At 40.8% G+C, this 20,488-nt stretch overlaps 1 protein-coding gene across 3 annotated transcripts in view; it reads right to left on the reverse strand.

The window, feature by feature from the left end:
- Positions 1–20,488, reverse strand: part of LOC127814277 (uncharacterized) — a 31,361-nt gene that overhangs the window by 6,155 nt on the left and 4,718 nt on the right. The window contains exons 2-6 of one of the 3 annotated variants that reach the window (XM_052355690.1): positions 9,265–12,436; positions 8,146–9,110; positions 7,228–8,031; positions 7,029–7,147; positions 6,291–6,932 (exon numbers count right to left, since the gene is read on the reverse strand). In XM_052355690.1, coding sequence (XP_052211650.1) covers positions 6,429–6,932; positions 7,029–7,147; positions 7,228–8,031; positions 8,146–8,395 — 1,677 coding nt within the window. In that variant the 5' untranslated portion in view covers positions 8,396–9,110; positions 9,265–12,436 and the 3' untranslated portion in view covers positions 6,291–6,428. Of the gene's footprint in view, positions 1–4,202; positions 4,287–4,368; positions 4,510–6,290; positions 6,933–7,028; positions 7,148–7,227; positions 8,032–8,145; positions 12,437–20,488 lie in introns of those variants that run through there. The other 2 variants (XM_052355689.1, XM_052355691.1) reach the window with 2 other exon arrangements.

Raw genomic sequence — 20,488 nt, forward strand, 5'->3', positions numbered from 1 at the left:
GGCAGGAAGTTTGTGGTTCAAACAGATCAAAGGAGTCTCAAATACTTGATGGAACAGCGGGTGGCGAGTCCGGAATACTTGAAATGGATGGTGAAATTGTTGGGGTTTCAATTTGAGATACAATATCGCCGGGTTTGGAAAACAAAGCTGCTAATGTGTTGTCTCGGATCTGCCACAAAGCAACAATAATGGCCTTAACAGTGCCTAAAGTGGTTCAAATGGATAAGTTAGCCAAAGAGTTGAAGGCAAATGCAAGATTGCAAAAAATTATTCGAGAGCTCTAGGCTGATCTTACTTCATACCCCAACTTCCAGCTAGTGGACAACTTTCTCCTTTACAAGGGCAGGTTGTACTTATCCAAGGGCTCCACTCTCATTCCCTAGTTACTTCATGAAGGGCATGATGGGAGCATAGGGGGACACTCAGGAATCTTAAAAATCTACAAGAGGGTGGCAGCAAATGTTTGTTGGCATGGAATGAAGAAGGATATATACAAGTATGTAAGTGATTGCTCAGTTTGCCAACGAAATAAATATATGGCTTTAGAACCAGGGGGACTCTTGCAGCCTCTTCCGATCCCAACTCAAATTCAGGACGACATTGCTATGGACTTCATTGAGGGATTGCCAAAGTCAGGCAAGATGGATTCAATTTTGGTGGTGGTGGACAGACTTAGTAAGTACGGGCATTTCATTAGACTTAAACACCCATTTACAGCTGGGGAGGTGGCTGGAATTTTTATTAAGGAAGTGGTGAGACTTCATGGAATTCCAAGGTCCATCGTATCGGATAGAGACAAAATTTTCATGAGAAAATTGGGAGGAGATGTTCCGACTACAAGGTACCAAACTCAACAGAAGCACAGCCTATCACCCTCAAATGGATGGGCAAACTAAGGTACTTAACCGAACTTTCGAAACCTACCTTTGCTGTTTTGCTTCCTCAAAACCGAAGGCATGGTACATATGGCTACCTTGGGCTGAATTATGGTGTAATACCTCCTACCACGTTGTTGCCAAGGTGACTCCATTTCAAGCAGTGTATGGGTGAGAACCACCACCCTTATTGAGGTTTGAGAAGGGAACTACCCCTATTTCAATGGTGGAGTAGCAGCTGGTTGAGAGAGCTTAATCCTTGAGGAATTGAAGGCCCAACTGATGAGAGCACAAGTAGTGATGAAGAAGAGAGCAGATCTAAAAAGAAGAGATGTGAAGTACAATGAAGGAGACTGAGTTTATTTGAAGTTAAGGCCATATCAGCAAACAACATTGGCTGCCCGTGCAAATAAAAAGTTGGTTGCCCGCTATTATGGTCCATTTCAAATTGAGAAGGAAGTAGGTCTGGTAGCTTATAAGCTGATACTGCCATCTCATTGTCCAATCCATCCATAGTTCTGAAAGGCGTGAGGCGTAGCGAGACGCAAAGGGTCCTGGAGCCTGAGGCGCGAGGCGCACATCGAAACAAGGCGCACCTTTTAGAAAAAAAACTCAAAATCTTGTAAAATCATAAAAAACTATCAAATTATCAATAATAACACATGCATATCATTAATGATTCATTATCTTCAAATTCTAAACTAATATCATCAAAGTTGATTCATTCATCATGCAAATTCTAAACTAGAAACATCATCAAAGTTCAAACTTAAAGTTTCAAACTCAAACAAGTACTAATCATCATGCAAAGTTCTAAACAAACATATAAACACTACAAGTCCACAATCAATAAAGAAGTTTTAATCAATCATCATCAAGAAGATCATCAACATCAAAGTCAATATCTTCATCATCCCCTTCAATCAAGAAAATGTTTTCATTTTGAAAAATGTTACTTTTCTAAGTCTGAAAGATTAACGCATTATAAGGAGACATATAAAAAAATGTTTTCATTTTGAAAAACTATTTCCCGGTATTTTGATAGCTAATATTCATTATTGTTAAAATTATTTTTAATGAATTTTTCAAGAAATAGTAGGTATGTATTTTGGGGGTGGTAAAATCGCTAAATTCTGAGTTTGTACTAAAATCAAAATTCTATTTTCTTATTCTTATGAATTTTGGTTTTTTAGATATTTTTATTGAATCCAAATGGGGGGTACTTTCTTATTTACATTTATGTATTAAAGTAAATGGAAGGTAAAATATAAATAAAAGAAAATGTAGACATTTGCTTAAACTAAAGAAATGTAAATATGTTGTAATGTATACATGTTAGAACTGAGAAAAGGGGAGGAATTGGGTTGCCTAGATTTTAATTAAAACCTAGGTTTCATAAGGCGCGCCTCTCGCCTCGGCGCCTCACCGTGCAAGGCGCGCGCCTCACTAAAATCGCCTCGCCTCGACGCCTCACCGTGCAAGGCGCGCGCCTCACTAAAATCGCCTCGCCTCGGCCCAGGCAAGGCGCTAAACTAGCGCCTTAAGGCGCCTTGGCGAGCACCTAGGCGCGCCTTTAACAATTATGAATCCATCCAGTATTTCATGTGTCCCAGCTACGGGAGGCAAGAGGGGCATTGGAGGCTAATGTGGAGCTTCCTCGATAGCTAAATGAAGATCTTGAGATGCTGGTGGAACCGGAGGCAGTGCTGAGAGTTCGACCAGGGACCGGAAAGAACTCACAGGGCTAAGAAGTGCTCATACAATGGAAGGGGCTACCCCCATTAGAAGCTACTTGGGAACCTTACCACTTGATCCAGCAACAGTTTCCATTTTCCACTTTGAAGACAAGGTGAAAGTTTGGGGGGGGGGGGGGGGGGGAGTAATGATAGGCCCCCGATTTACTTGATTTATCAAAGAAGGTCCAAGGGGCTAGGGGCTAGGGGCAGGGGCAAGGGTGTAAATTGGCTGGCTGGCATAACAGCCAGCCATTTGCGTAGGGGTAGAGCCAAGTGCGTAACAGATTTCTATTGAGGAGTTGGGGGGGGGGGGGGGGGAAGTTGGGAGGGGGGAGAGTAATTTTGTATTGAGTCTTAGGGAGAGTTAAGGGCCTCTCGAATGCCCAGATTTTTCTTGTAATCGGATTGAAGTTGGAAATTTGAATTCAGTTTCAGTGTAATTTCCTTGGGTTCTCATCAATGTACTGGCTATAACCTTGAGCTGCGCAAGCTAAGGTGCGCAAAAGTCTCTCCTAGGATGAAGTGGCTCTGGCCTTCTGCCTGAGGGATACCTGAGTGATGAGGTGAAAATGATTTTGTGCATTGTGAGATGGCTTGTGTTTGCATGCATGTGATCTTGTTGAATTTTTGTAGCTCAACCTTGCATGTTGGAGACAATCATGTAGAAATGAAAGACATCATTGGTATATTATTTTCTGGCTTTCTCCCAAACATCATAACCAGTTTTGTATGCCCGGTATTGGACTGCAAGTGAGCGGTCAATAGAGTGCCAAAGAGCTCCACATAATTGAGCATCATTCTTCTTCCATTTTGGACACTCTGCACCAGGAAATATCTTCAGCTTGCTTACTCAAGTGATCTTCATGTCCCTGGCCTATGAACCACAACTCAACAGCAGCAGCCCAAGATAGATAATTAGCAGCACCCAATAATTTTTCAGAGGTAATGACAGGGGTTCCAGTAAAAACAGAGGTAAAGGTGGGAGAATTCATTGCCATGTCAAAAGTAACCTTTGTGGATGTCACAATCACAGAACAGACTGGAAGGTTTGGTATTGTTTGATGGACGCAATGGCGTGTGGAGCACGTGAAATGTTCTCTGGATGCAAAATTTCAAGAATAGGCCGATTGGAATTGTCTAATGCACACCGGAACTAAGATTCTCAAGTGGGGGAACACCGCTGGTGGAGCACAACTAGAAAGAGAAGAAAGGCACCGCTAGGATAGCACAATGGGAAAGAGATGAAAGATGCCACCAGAGGGATAACATAACGGGAACAGGAAAGGGAAAGAATTTTCTCACACTCGTTCTGATACCATGTGAGGAGAAAATTGGCTGAATGCCTAAGAGCAAGGGTCTCAGTTTTAATCTACATTTATAATAACGTGGAACATATGTACTGCAGAAAATTAGGCAAAGAATTATGCACGAAATACAGCCTGTCAAATCAACCTATAAATCAATCTATCAACTATAAATCAGTCTATCAAATCAGCTATACATCAGCCTTCAGCTAATCTGCTGGGTCAACTATGCCATAAATACAGCATTCAACAGTATCCATAAAGATTAAAATAATTTCTTTTGGTACCTTGTATTTTCTTCCACTCTTCTGAATTTTCAACTCCACAGTCCATCCCTCAGGTAACCATTCTGGTTTTTCTTCCATTGCCAGCTGTCAATGATATACCAATCAAATAAAATATAACAGATAAAAAAAGCCCAAGCAATAAATAATATTCAAATCTAAAACTCACTGGCACTTGTTTGTGCTCTGAACTCTCATCATGCTTGCTTCTTCCTTCAGGATTGTCCAAGCTAATATTTGCATTTTCAACATTGTGAATGATGTCATTAATAGAATATGACTTCTCTCCACTTTCCATGTTGAAGTAACACTACAGAACCAGTTACAAATATGAGGGTAACAGAAGATTAACAAGCATTACTTGTTAGCACAATTAATCAACAACTATCACTTCAGTTCAGAAATGCTTTACTTCAAATTTGATTCCTAGTATTAGGATCACATTAGAATTTGACTACGGCATTATGTTCAATAACGCAGAGGAAGGGGCAAGCAGTTTAACAATAATCTTATTAAAAAAAGGATTTGTGAGTTCATATATTTTACATGTTTATTTTCTACTTGTAAAAGAAATAAGAAAAGACAACTCCCAGTTTTATCTCTAGTTCTACATATTTTTGTAATAAATAAAATATGATGCAGCACATGCAACAAAACTTCAAAAGATGCATTAAGAGTCAAAAGTGTTTCCAGAAGAATTTTATAGACTTATTGAGTGATGTCTAAACACCATCATTGTCATCCTCATTACAAGCCTCCCGTTAGGTGGAGTAGTCCACCAATAATCTTGTTTTTGGTTGTCTTTTTCTGAAGGGATGCACATTCACCATAACATCTTCATATATGCCACCTCATAGTTTGCATATGTTGGACTCAATTTCACTCTAAGCAATACAACAAAGATGGTCCTATAGCCATTCAATAAATCTTCTCTTTTGACTATAAAGGAATTTACAATTGCATAAAATACTGGATGCACTCCTTCACATAGTGGGATAAAGGCTGGATATGTTGTTGTTGTTGTTGTTTATCCTCAATCTTCTTTTCTGTTTGAACAATTGATTTAAAATATCTAAATTAATCTTTCTAAGACTAATTTCATCTTTAAGTCTCTCTATTGTGAATAGTGGGATTATATGAGCTGGTATATTCGTGATATATGGGGATCTATGTGTGCATGTGCAGGACTATAGTATTAATATTGTTGGAAAGATCCCACAATCTATGGGATTAATTATCAATCCCAATTATCCCACTATTATATGTATAAAATAAACTGTATGTATTATCCCACAAGTGTACAGTACAAGCATATATATATACATACATGTACTTAAAAATAAATACACTAATACCCCCTTACTTATCTTATTTAACACTCTCCCTCAAGCTGGAGCATATATATTGAGCATGCCCAACTTGGTACAAATATAATTTACATAAGACTCTTTAAGCGACTTGGTGAGTAAATCAGTCAGTTGATCGTTGGAATCCACATATGTTGTAACTATATCCCCAGAGAACACATTTTCTCTAACAAAATGACAATCAATTTCAATATGCTTGATTCTCTCATGAAATACAGGATTAGAAGCAATATGCATTGCAGCCTGGTTGTCACAAACCAATTGCATAGACTTAACCTACGTAACTCCTAACTCCTCAATTAATTGTTTCAACCACACTAGCTCACATGTTGTTATGGCCATTGCCCTGTATTTAGCCTCTGCACTGGATCTAGCAACAACAGTTTGCTTCTTACTTTTCCAAAAGACTAGGTACCCACAAATATACAGTATTCAGATGTGAATCTCCTGTCACTAGGTGATCCTGCCCAATCAGCATCCGTATATCGCCATAGTTCTGAAAGGCGCGAGGCGCAAAAGGTCCTGGAGCCTGAGGCGCGAGGCGCACGAGGCGAGGCGCGCCTTTGCGAAACGAGGCGCACCTTTTAGGAAAAAAACTCAAAATCTTGTAAAATCATAAACAATTATCAAATTATCAATAATAACACATTCATATCATTCATGATTCATTATCTTCAAATTCTATAAACTAACAACATCAAAGTTAATTCATTCATCATGCAAATTCTAAACTAGAAACATCATCAAAGTTCAAACTTAAAGTCTTAAACTTTACCAAGTAGTAAGTACCAATTATAATGCAAAGTTTTAAACAAACACATAAACATTACAAGTCCACAATCAATATAAAAAAGTTTTTTAATCAATCATCATCAAGGAGATCATCAACATCAAGGTCAATATCTTCATCATCCCCTTCAATCACCCCTTCATCTTCTTCTTCATCTCTCAATTCTTCTCCCTCTTCCAAGCCTTCATCATCTTCGATCCCTGCCTCACTTTCCTCCTCTTCAATCTCTTGAGTTACTCGCCGCTTTGAAGTCGAAGCCGAAGTTGATCCCAATTGTGATCGAGTTTGTTTAGTTCTAAATTGATAACTAGGCTCTCCAACTCCTGCAGCCGCAGCAACATTACTCCATGTCAACCCATCCCCAATGTCATCTGGAAAAACAGTTTCATCATCTTTATCATTCTCCTCATCAAGTTTTCCAGTCAACCATTCATTGCTTTCATCAATGTCGGTCAATATGATAGGGTCAATGGTATCACGCATTTGATATCGACGCCTCAATGCTCTATTGTATTTCACAAACACCAAGTCGTTTAAACGAAGTTGATCAAGCCTGTTTCTCCGTTTAGTATGAAGCTGCAACAATTTATGCAAAAACATACTAAGAATAAGTTACATGAAACAAACCAACTACTAATAAAAATTGTAAGTGTATATGTACAATGCACTTACATTTTCAAACACACTCCAATTACGTTCACACCCAGATGAACTACAAGTCAAGCTAAGAATTTTAATTGCAAATTTTTGCAACGTGGGTGTTGACATTCCATATGAAGCCCACCATTCAGCTGTCCAATAAAATTCATGGGTTAGTTATTATCTATTATCTAGAATGATTATATATATAATGTAATATATATATATGTACCTGGTGATTTCTCAGCTCTCTTTCTAATAGCCATATAGTTTCCAAAGAACCCATCTGCATTGTTATACATCGAAAGCTCAGCATCAATTTGGTCTTGAACCTTTATATCTGGATTTAACTTTCTAATGCATTCATATAAGCCATTCATGATCTCTGTATCTATATGTTCAGCCTTGTAGAAATATTCTGGGTTCAAGTACCAACCAGCTGCGTGCAAGGGGCGATGAAGCTGAACATCCCATCGATTATCAATAATCTGAAAAATGGGTGCATACTTCTTTTCATCCCCATTAAAAGAGTTAGCAATCGCTTCTTTGGCCCTATCCATGGCCCCATATATGTATCCCATAGCAGGCTTCTTCTCACCATCCACTAAGCGCAATACACGCACCAATGGACCAGCCACCTTTAAAGCAAATACAACATTGTTCCAAAATGAAGGCATCAAAATCACTTCTACAACCTTTTTAGCCCCCGCTTCTTTTACCCACTTGCTTGTCATCCACTCCTCGGAGGTAAACATCCTTCTAAGGTTGCTTTTCAAACTATGCATCCTGCCCAAAGTGATAAAGGCAGTTGCAAACCGTGTTTTTGCAGGCCTCAACAACTCTTTCTTGTCAGTAAACCTTCTAAGCATGTTTACTAGACCCGAACGAGTATAGATATAGCTATTCACCATAACAGCTCTCTCAAATGTCTTCTTCATATTAGGCAACTTGAAAATATCTTCCAACATTAAATCCAAACAGTGCGCTGCACATGGTGTCCAAAACAACGTAGGATATTTTGCCTCCAAAAATCTTCCTGTTATTATTTAGAGTGAAATTAACAAGATATTAGTAAATAATAAATATCTAATGAATATTCAAATTGTTTTATTTATAAACATAATACAAATTACAAAAATGAATTTCATACCTGCTAAAACATTGTTTGAAGCACTATCGGTGACCACTTGCACCACATTTCTTACTCCAATCTTTTCCACACATTTACTTAATAATTGAAACATCTTTTCCCCAGTCTTTGAATAGCTAGAACCATCAACAGACTCCAAGAACATACTTCCTTTAGGAGAATTGACTAAAAAGTTAATCAATGTCCTTTCCCTCGTCTTTCCAGCCATCTGACAAAATGGAACATCCATATTTGGCCCACGCCTCTTCATGATCTTTCATCATTTCACGAGTGGCTTCCACCTCTTGTTTGAGAAGAGGAACCATGACTTCATGGTAACTAGGCGGCTTCACACCCGGACCATACTGACCAATTGCTTCTATAAATACTTTAAAACTGTCATATGTCACTGCATTGAATGGAATGCCTGCATCATACATCCATCGTGCAAAGCTTCTACAAACTCGAGCTCTTAACTCTTTTTTTGCAAAATCATGCTCACCCAACCTTGTTTGCTTTCCTTTGCCCTTGCTTTTCAACACATTAACTTCTGGGTCTTTAAGAAAAACATCAAGTGGACCTTTTTGTGTTGGCCCTTTTAACACTACCAATACTACCAGTACCGCTTCCACTTCCGGTAGATACATTGGGTCTTTTTCTACTTTGAGGCAGCGGCTCATCATCATCATCATCATACCCTTCACCAAATTGAATATCATCATCTAACGATGCTATATTTCGCTCATCCCTGTTATTTTTCTTCTTTTGCATGTACTCTCCAATCTCTTCTTTTACTGATGGAGGACATTTTGGACAAGCTTTAGTATTCCTAAAACCACCCACAAGATGTTGTTTCGCCCGAAATATACCACCTTTTGTTACTTTACGACAAAATTTACATGTGGTGGTATTTCTATCATTAGGATCAGCTTCAAAATAATTCCATGCCGGGTCCGTTTTGGAAGTGGTTGACGACATTTATTGGGCTGTTGCAACACAGTTCCAATTTCATCAAAATTCTCCTAATTATAGAAATAAATTATAAAGACTTAAAAACAAATTTCAGCAACCAGCAGCCAGCAAAATAAATTAAGCAAAAATGCAAGAAATAAACAAATAAAATACAACTAAAGAACTTACAATATGAAATTATGAATATAGGAGAAGATGTGGGCAGCGGCGGCGGCAGCTTTAGGCCCTTAGCAGCTTCAACTTGAAGAGCTCAAGAGCAGATGAGAAGAGGCGAGGAAGAGAGGAGAAGACCGTGGCGTGGGCAGACTCAGTAGAGGAGAATAGAAGAAAGGGTGCGGCTGGAGACTGGAGAGGAAGATTGAGCAAGCAGCGAGCTGGAGAGGAGAGGAAGAGAGGAGGCAGGCGCGGCAGAGAGGAAGAGGAGGATCGGGCTGGGGCTGGAGAGAAAGAGAGGAGGGGGTCGCAGCTGGAGAGGAGAGGAAGAAGAAGATCGGGCGAGGGCGAGCTGGAGAGAAGAGGAAGAGAGGAGGCAGGCGAGGCCGCGCGGCTAGGGCTAGAGAGGAAGAGGAAGAATGGAAGATCGGGCGAGGGCGAGCGAGCAGCGAGGGCCAGCGAGCAGCGAGTTGGGAGGAGAGGCAAGCACGGTAGATGCTATAGTCGGGAGGAGTGAGGAGCGAGCAGCGAGCTGGAGAGGAGAGGCAAGCGCGGCTGGATGCAGTCGGGAGGAGAGGCAAGCGCGATTGGGCTGCAAGATTTAAGTAGAAAACCTCAGTTTCATGAGGCACGCCTAGGCGCGCCTCACGCCCCAGCGCCTAGGCGCGCAAGACGAGGGCCTCGCCAAAACCGCCTCGCCTTGGCCAAGGCGAGGCGCCAAACTGGCGCCTTAAGGCGCCTCGCGCCTAGGCGCGCCTTTGATAACTATGTATATCGCATAATCTGACTATACCCATGATTTTGATACAATACACCCTGACCAGGGGTAGCCCTAATATATCGAAGAATACGGATCACTGCATCTCAGTGACTGTCACAAAGTGAATCCAAGAACTGACTTACCACACTCACAGCAAATGAAATATTATGACGAGTGACTGTGAGGTAATTAAGTTTCCTAACTAGTCGATGGTAGTGTCCAGGATCAAAAAAAGGCTCCCCCTATCTTAGTAACAGCCTAATATTTGGATCCATAGGGGTATCTGTAGGCTTACATCCAAGCAATCATGTCTCCTCTAGCATATTTTCTCTAAGAAATATAGATGCCCTGCTTTGACCGAGCTACCTCAATACCAAAAAAATATCTCAAAGGACCCAAATCTTTAGTCTGAAACTGTTGGTGAAGATGTGTCTTCAATTCAGTGATACCAACATCATCATCCCCTGTAAGTATTATATCATCAACATACACCACTAGAAGAATGTGGCAGTCAGATTGGGAACGATAAAAAATAAAATGATCAGCTTCACTCCGAGTTAACCCAAACTTAAGAACAGCTGAACTAAATCGATCAAACCAAGCTTGAGGAGACTGTTTTAAACCGTATAAAGATTTTCGAAAGCGACACACCAACCCAGACTCCCCCTAAGCAACAAAGCCAAGAGGTCGCTCCATATACACCTTCTCCTGTAAATCGCCATAGAGAAAGGCATTTTTTATGTCCAGTTGATGAAGAGGCCAGTGAAACGTAGCAACAAGGGACAGGAAAAGGCGAACAGAGGAGATATTAGCAACAGGAGAAAATGTATCGCCATAATCAAGACCAAAAACTTGAGTGTATCCTTTGGCAACAAGGCGAGCCTTAAGACGATCAATCCGGCCATCAGGGCCAACTTTAACAGTGTAAACTCATCGACAACCAACAATAGACTTACCCTTGGGAAGAGGTACCAAGTCCCAAGTCCCAGTGGAATGTAAAGTAGACATTTCTTCGACCATAGCAGCCCGTCACCCTAGATGGGAAAGAGCTTCGGGAACAGATTTAGGAGGAGAAACAGAAGATAAAGAAGAAACAAAAGCAGAATATCCAAGGGACAAAGAATCATAGCTAACAAAATGGGAAATAGGATGGCCAGTACCTTTACGAAGAGCAATAGGAAGTCAAGATCAAAAGTCAAAGGTGACAGACTAGAGGAGGAAGAACGAATCAGCACAGAGGATGAGTCAGAAGACGACTCTCGCTGACTAGCGACGACAGTCAGTGCTGGTTGGGCCACTAGTTGTGGACGCTGTTGATAGACCTGAAGATCGGGGCGATCAAGGCGAGAGGCAAAGGATGGTGGAGACGGTGAAGACGTTGGAGATGGAAATGATGTAAGGTCAAGAAAAGGGATAGGCAAAGGTAACCCAGCAGACACAAAATCGGAGATCGCAAACGAAGAAGGGAAATAAGAAGATGACTCAAAGAAGGTAACATTCGCTAAAACAAAATATCGAGTTAATTGAGGAGAGTAGCAACGATACCCCTTCTGAAGACGGGAATAACCCAGAAAAATACATTTGACGGAACGAGCAGATAACTTATCATGACTTGGGGCAAGATGGTGAACAAAGCATGTACTCCCAAAGATACGAGGAGGAAGAGAATATAAGTCAACCCGAGGAAAAAGAATGGAAAGAGGAATCTGGTCATTAAGGACAGATTATGGCATGCGGTTAATTAAGTAACATGCAGTTAAGACAGCATCACTCCAGTATTGAAGCGAAACATGCATATGAAGAAGAAACATGCGGGCTGTCTCAATTAAATGACGATTCTTGCGTTCAGCTACCCTATTTTATTGTGGGGTTCCAGGACACAGTCTAGTGAAGAATCCCATTGGATGCCACATAAGACTTAAATGGGAGAGACAAATATTCAAGAGCATTACCACTACGAAGAACACGGATAGGCAAATTAAACTGTGTTCTAATTTCAGCACAAAATGTAGTGAAGACTAAAAATAACTCTAAACGCGTTTTCATTAGATATAACCATGTAGTCCGAGAGAAATCATCAATAAATGTTACAAAATAACAAAAACCATCTTGTGAACTGACACGACTGGGACCCCATACATCCGAATGGACTACTGAAAAAAGAGAACTAGCACGTTTATTGACTCTACTTGGGAAAAAACTACGACTATGTTTCCCAAGTTGACAAGACTCACACTCTAAGGAAGAAATACTAGAGAGACTGGGAACCATCTTCTTGAGATTGGGAAGAGATGGGTGCCCCAGCCGACAATGGACTTGTAGTGGGGAAGTTGTCGCCGTGCACACCACTAAAGAAACAGAGAGAGACAGATAGTAGAGACCGTGAGACTCAAGCCCCGTGCCAATCATCCGTCCGATCCTCCGATCCTGCACAAGAACAGAATCAGACAAAAAAGTTATAGAGCAATAAAGACTACGAGTGAGTTGACTGACAGAGAGCAAATTAAATGTACATTGTGGTAAATGTAAAACAGATGATAATGGTAAAGTAGGAATAGGTAATGCAGTACCAATACCCGTGATTGAGGCTTGAGAGCCATCAGCCAATATAACAAGAGGTAGAGAATGCGAAGTTTAAACATGAGATAGGAGAGAACGATTACCAGACATGTGATTGGTGGCACCGGAGTCAAAGATACATGGGTCAAGAGAAGATGAAGACTTAGTAAAGCAAGCAGTAGGGTTACCAATGTCAGCAAAGAATGTGATAGGTGAAGTAGCCTGTTGTGCTGCCCGGAACTGAAGAAACTGAGCATACTCCCCCTCGAAGATAGTCACTGGTGAGGAATCACTAGGTGTGATAGGTGTTTGACCCTCTAAAGCGCCCACAACCATGTTAGCAATACTGGTTGCATGAGGTGGACGACCATGTAGGCGATAGCAAGTCTTTTTAGTGTGACCAAGACGATTACAATAGGAACACTGGGGCTGAGGACGACGACCACAATCAATCGAGGTCGTAACAAGGGCGGAGTGATCTCCAGGTATGGATATGCCACGATTAGCAATAATAGAAGAGGCTCTAAGTAACCTGGCAAATACCTCTGTCAGAGGAGGGAAAGAAGCACTGACGAGAATCTATGTCTTAACTGAGTCAAGCTCCGATCGAATTCCATGAAGACAGAGAATATTAAATATTTGATCACGTTGTTGCTGTTGTTTCTTGATATCAGTATCAAAGGGCATCAACTCGTTAAAGTCAGTAATAGAAACTTGAAGCTTACCCAAATATGTGGTCATATCCAAATCAGCCTGTCGTAAATTGAACAAAGCACCAATCACATCATAAATACAAGTGATGTCACTAGTATACAGCTCACGAGCCTGAGTCCATAGGGCACTACACTCCCGAGGAGGTCGAAATATCGGTATCAAGGTCGGCTCAATGGTTTGCCACAATAAACTCAATAACTAAACATCCACTTTCCGCCAAAGAGGTTGATTGCTCTCAGGAACAGTTAAAATAGTCTTTGATAAATAATCCTCAAGGCCATGGCCAAGAAACCAAATTTCAACTGCAGATGACCGAGCGGAATAATTTTATCCACTCAACTTCTTTGTGGTAATAACTGGTGTGCTCGAAAAATGGGGAATGGTCATAGGTGTGGACATGGTGGAGAGGCTTGTGGATGAAGAGTGAGCTAAAGATGAAGCCATGATGCGGAAAGAAGAGCAATCTGGAGCAGATTATATCTGGAGTAGGTTGGATTACACAACCAAAGAGAAGGAGCAACAGATCTGGACGCACAAAAGCTAAAGCTGAGTCACCAGAGAAGACTAATGGCCAGAGCTAGAGTCACCTGAGGATGGTTGGATCTGGACAGGCGCAGCAACGGCGACGGAGAGATGGTCGGATCTGGACAGAGGCGGCGACAGTAAGGGCGAGATCTGGGGGTGGCCGGAAAAAGATGGTCGGATCTCAGCAGGAGCGACGACGGTGAGGGCGAGATCTGGGTGCGGCCGGAAGAAAATGGTCGGATCTGGAGAAGAAGAGTCGCGATAGCCAGATCTAGAGAAAGAGAGTCGCGATGGCCGCGTGACCAGTGAAACCAGCAGCCAATGAAGAGACCGACAGTGAGCGAAGCGACCGACGGTGATGGCGTCGGTTGACGGCGGCGACGACGGCTAGGGTTAGGGTTTGTGCTCTGATACCATGTTATATGTATAAAATAAATTGAATGTATTATCCTACAAGTGTACACTACAAGCATATATATATATATATACATGTACTAAAAAATAAATACACTAATACCCCCTTACTTATCTTATTTAACACCCACAATCTATGAGATTGATTATAATCAACCTTAATTATTGGGATTAATTGATTTATGTAAATTAGTAATTGATGTAATTAGAATTCTTTCATTTTTTCCTTAGTTATAGGGATTTGATTGTTTTCTTTCTCCTATATATATTGTAATCAATCCTAGTGAAGTTAATGAGAAAGAGATACCAAGTTTTTCAGTCTTGTTCTACATTTTTGAGTTTTGTTCTACATGGTATCAGAGCATTTGATCTCAGCCTGATACACCTAAAACCCTAGTACCTTTATTGCACGGCCCCTTCATTGTTCTATCTAAAGCTCCCCTCCTTTCATCAAAGCCTTTATTGCTTCTTTCAACTTGTCTGGAGATCATGTCTGAAACCTCCGAAGTTGTTGCCCCTACCATAAGATCTGGAGATATAATTTCAATTGATCAATACAATGTAGCTGGAGAATTACGTAGTGTTCATCAGTCCTATCGGTTAGACGGTAGGAATTATCTTCAATGGGCTCAACTTGTCAAAACGTTTCCCAAAGGTTGCGGGAAAGGCAACCACCTAACAGGACTTCCACCAAAGGAGGCAAATCCAGCCTTCACATCTTGGGATGTGGAAGATTCCCGCATCATGTCTTGGCTGTGGAGTGCTATGCAGCTAGAAATCAGCAAGAATTTATGTTCTTAAGCACGACAAGGGAGATATGGGAGACAGTTCAGTAAACATACTCCAAGGTCAATGATGCTTTGGTGATTTTTGAGGTAAAAACCAAGATAAGCTCTACTAAACAAGGTCAATCCACAATCACTGAGTACTACAATAAGATGAAAGGGTTATGGTTGGAGCTTGATCACTATCAAGCTATAAAGATGGTGTGCAGTGAGGATGCTACCACCCTCAATCAAATCTTCAAAAGAGACTGAATTGTTGAGTTTCTAGCAGGTCTAAATCCTGAGTTTGATCAAGTAAGGATTCAAGTTCTCAGTAGGGACAAACTTCCTAATTTAAATGAAGTTTTTGCTATCATTAGGAGTAAGGAAAACCGAAGTTGTGCCATGCTTACAAAGAATAGCTCTGAAGGTTCAACACTGATTATTAGCAACAAAAGAAGAAGGGGGAGTCAAATCTGGAAAACCATCAGTCTAAAATCGTAGTTCTAATCGTGAGGGGCAATGGTGCACTTATTGCAAGAAGCCACGACATACTAGGGAAACATGCTTCAAATTGCATGGGAGAGAAGCAGTCTTGAGCAGGATTGGAGGCATCAAAAACATGAAGCATCAAAGCTATCTCTCCAATAAGGATCTAGAGGAAGTAGCTGATAAAGGAGACCCAACTGAGGCTAATCCTACTCAATTAAATCCAGAGGAGCTAGGCAAGCTAAAGGCCTTTCTTCGGACATTCCAAGATGGAGCATCCTGCTCACTGGTGCAGCAAGGTAAAACCCTAATCTATGAGACTTTTTCAGCTCCTAAATCTAATAGGAAGTGTTGAGTTATATGGTTATATTTATATAGTACACCTAAGGTTAATCTTATATTAGAGCCTGTGGCCCATGGCCCGTTGTATTTTGTGTATATATATATAGGTGCATAGTTTATGAGCTTAATTAAATAGTATATACATATTAACAGTTAGGGTTCTCTTTCTAAGCTTCACATGGTATCAAAGCCAAAATACAAACCCTAGTCACCACCATACAAACCCTAGCCATTGCCGCTGCCGCTGCCGCCGCCCACCATCGGTCGGGTCACCACCGACTGCCGTAGCCTGTCGTGCCACCGCCGTCGTTGCCCACTGCGTTCACGTTGCTCGCACTATTGGTCTACAGTGGCTCTTCACCATTCAGCCACTAATCACGCGCACAGCCGCCGCCGTTGTGTTCGCCGGCCTCCGATCTATCGACCCCTGGAGGCCCATCGTCGTTGTCGCCGCCACACGCCGTCTCTCTCGCACTATTCACAAAGATGTTTTTGCTCCGATCTCTCTCTCTCTAGTGCTCCAATCGCAACGCTGTCTTCACCATTAGACTCGCCTCCTTCAGTCCATCCCAGTCCCGGTGGTTTCGCCGCCATCCGCTGCTGACGAGTGTCAACCCATTTCTGAGGTAATCCCTCTTCCCTCGAGTCCTCCTGCTCTTATTCTCCCAATTCCTTCTTCTACCCCATTGCAGGTTTATCATCGGCATCATCATCCTCGGTCTCCTCCCGATGGAGATGTTGTTCCAGCGCCTTCTCCAGTGTCTCCTACTACTTCAGCGACTCCTGCTACCTCACATCCTGCTCCAGTCTCTCCACCTGCTGCGGTCCTACCTTTTGAGGATCTGCTTTCTATTGCCCTTTGGAATGGTACTCGTTCTTCTCACAATCCTCACCCCATTTATAATTTTCTTAATTATAACAGTCTCTCGTCTTCTTTTTGTGCTTTTGTGTCTTCCTTATCCTTTGTTTCAGTGCTTAAGACTGTTAGTGAGGCACTTTCTAATCCAGGGTGGCGAAAAGCAATGGTGGATGAGATGACTGCTTTGCATTCCAATGGTACTTGGGATTTGGTTCCTTTACCCCTAGGGAAATCTCTGGTCGGCTGTTAGTGGATCTATACTGTCAAGGTGGGTCTTGATGGGCAAGTTGATCGCCTTAAGACCCGTTTGGGTGCTAAGGGGTATACTTAGGTTTATGGTCTTGACTGTGGTGACACTTTTTCCCCTGTTGCTAAGATGTCCTCTGTGCGTTTTTTTCTCTCTATAGCAACTATGCACCACTGGCCGTTGTATCAACTAGACATTAAGAATGTCTTCTTATATGGTGAGCTTCATGAGGAGATTTATATGGAGCAACTTCTTGGGTTTATTGCTCAGGGGGAGTCTGGGCTGGTTTGTAAACTTCGCCACTCACTATATGGGTTGAAGCAATCTCCTCGAGTCTGGTTTGGTCACTTTAGTGTTGTCATTCAAGACTTTGGTATGACTCGTAGTGAGTCTGATCATTCGATTTTTTATAAACACACATCACAAGGGAGGTGTATATACTTGGTTGTCTACGTGGATAATATTGTTATTACAGGTGATGATCAAGATGGTATTGTTCAGTTGAAGAAGCATCTTTTCCATCACTTTTAGACTAATGGCTTGGGGTTACTTAAATACTTTCTTGGCATAAAAGTTGCTCAGTCCAGTTCAGGTATTGTTATCTCTCAACGAAAATATGTGTTAGACATTTTGGAAGAAACTGAGATGCTTGATTGTAAACTTATAGATTCTCCTATGAACCCTAATGTAAAGCTCTTACCAGGACAAGGGGAGCCTCTTGTTGATCTTGGGAGATACCGCAGGCTAGTCGGAAAACTTAATTATCTCACTATCGCTCGCCCAGAGATTTCTTTCTCAGTCAATGTTGTCAGTCTTTTTTTACAGTCTCCTTGCGATAGCCACTAGGATGCGGTAGTCCGAATTCTCAAGTATATTAAAGGAGCTCCAGGTAAAGGACTATAGTATGAAGACAGAGGTCATACTCAAGTAGTCGGATATTCTGATGTTGATTGGGCAAGTTCTCCCTTTGATAGATGGTCTACTTCAGAATATTGTGTTCTGCTTGGAGAAAACCTAGTATCTTGAAAAAGTGATAAGCAAGAGGTTATTGTTAGGTCGAGTGCAGAAGCAGAATATCGTACTATGGCCTTGGCAATCTGTGAATTTATCTGGTTAAAACAATTGCTTCAAGAGCTCAAGTTTGGGGAGATATCACAGATGAAATTAATTTCCGACAATCAAGCTGCATTACATATTGCTTCCAATCCAGTCTTTCATAAGAGGACCAAACATATCGAGATAGATTGTCACTTCATCCGAGAGAAGATTTTATCTGGCTGTATTACCATAGATTTTGTCAATTCCAATGACCAATTAACAGATGTCTTCAATAGGTCTCTCAGAGGTCCTCGAATTGAGTATATTTGTAACAAGCTTGGTGCATATGATATATATGCTCCAACTTGAGGGGGAGTGTTGAGTTATATGGTTATATTTATATAGTACACCTAGGGTTAATCTTATGTTAGAGCTCGTGGCCTATGGCCTATTATATTTTGTATATATATATAGGTGTATAGTCTATGAATTTAATTAAATGGTATATACATATTAACAGTTAGGGTTCTCTTTCTAAGCTTCACAGGAAGCAACAAGGTAAAACCCTAGCCTATGAGACTTTTTCAGCTTCTAAATCTGATGAGAACATCATGTGGATCCTTAATTCAGGAGCCGCTGATCATATGACCCCTTATCTCCAAGTTTTTTAAAACCTATGAAACCTTTGAAACCACTAAACAAATTACCATTGCAAACAGAGCCTCTGTTCTTATTTTTGGAAAAGGCAACGTTCTTTTTAACCCTTAGCTACCACTTAATCAAGTCCTTCATGTTCCACTTAATCAAGTCCTTTATTTTTCTTAAACTCTGTAATATTCTCCAATGGCAAACCCAAATTGTTCGTGTTTTGGAAAATAACCACTTTAAAGATTGGCTAATTGATTACAAGAGTTGCAATCAGGTGGCAAAAAATTGCAAGCGTTGAAATCAATTTGTAAGAGCAAACAAAGGAAAGTGTTTCCATTGCCAACGGGGCAGGCATTAGAAGAGGAACTATCCAAAATATCTTCAAAGCTTGAAAGTCAAGCAGATGGAGTCTTAGGGCCATAGTACTTTTTTTGTGTTTAGATATTGATCAATGTGATTAGTCATCGCTTTGCTTCTTGGATACTTGATTAGTGTGCTACATCTCACATATGTGTTTGCACATAGAATCTTGAGAGAAGTAAGTCACTTGAGAAGCGAGGAGTTGTCCTTACAATGGAAAATGGACCAAGAGTTGATCCATTAGTTATAGGGATTACTTTTGTACTTTTCATATTCGAGCATGTAAAGAATTTTAAGGATTATTTGAACTTACCTAATGTCGTTTGGAATGAAATGTTCATTTTGAATTTTGTAAAAGATAATATAAATTTCTTTTGCAAAAGATATGTGTAATATTCATTAAAGTAATGAATGTGTTGGCATTGGTGTACTTGTAAATGGTCTTTATGTTTTGGAATTACATGAATAAATGCGAGATAGAAATGTAAGTGTTATAGCCACTGTGAGTGAGAAGCATTCTCGTGATAACAGTATTAATTCGAAATAATTGTGGCACTCAAGACTAGGTCATATTACAGAGACGAGGATAAGTGAGTTGGCATTTCGTGGGTTTGTTGAACTAGTAGGTTTTAAACCTGGGCTAACTTGCAAGTCCTACTTTCTCGAGAATATAACCAGGTACCCATTGTTAGACAAAGTGGAAGAGACATTAGGATTTATCCACATAGATATACGTGGGCCGTTTAGTGTTATGGCACGAGGCAGTTATAACTATTCCATAACCTTTATCAATCTCTTACCGAGGTATGGTTATATCTACTTCATGAAGTACAAGTTTAAAACTCTTGAAAAGTTCATAAGTTTAAGGTTGAAGTAGTAAACAAGACAAGAAAGAGTATTGAGATCATTCGATTAGATCAAGGTGATAAATACTTGAATACTGAGTTTGATGACTACCTTATCTTAGGCATAGTGGCACAATATCTCAGTCTTCTCCCGTTTCACCACAGTTAAATGGAGTTTCTAGCATAAAAAACCATACCTTGTTGAATATGGTACACTCCATGATTGTGTCATGTACCGAGGCTGTGACGCTATGACCTTCTATTTTGTTGTTATCTTTTGCTTTGTTGCTATTCATAGCTATTATTGTAATTCTTGGAGGGAATTAGCCTACTGGTATAAGGTTCCAAGCAGTGCAAGTTGTAAGTAGATAGTTAGGCAACTTGGCTGCTTCTAGAAGGGACTTGGCAACCGTTTTGGCGCCAATCCCAAGTTGAAGCCGTATAAGAGATTGGCCCAACTCATTGAGAAGGCATGATTTGAGAAATTGAAATCTGAATTCTCCTTCCAACACTTCTCGTTCATTCTCTCTCTTTCTATTTCTCTCTCCCTATTCTACAAATCTTCCCTTATTCCCATGAATTCCCTCTCAAATCAGAGAGAAATAGATCTGCCCACGAATTCCCCCTATCAGATCAAGGATCTGATAGATTGGTTATACCAATCTGCCCAATTCA

Source organism: Diospyros lotus, chromosome 12, assembly GCF_014633365.1.
Source record: "Diospyros lotus cultivar Yz01 chromosome 12, ASM1463336v1, whole genome shotgun sequence".
NCBI classification, from domain to species: domain Eukaryota; kingdom Viridiplantae; phylum Streptophyta; class Magnoliopsida; order Ericales; family Ebenaceae; genus Diospyros; species Diospyros lotus.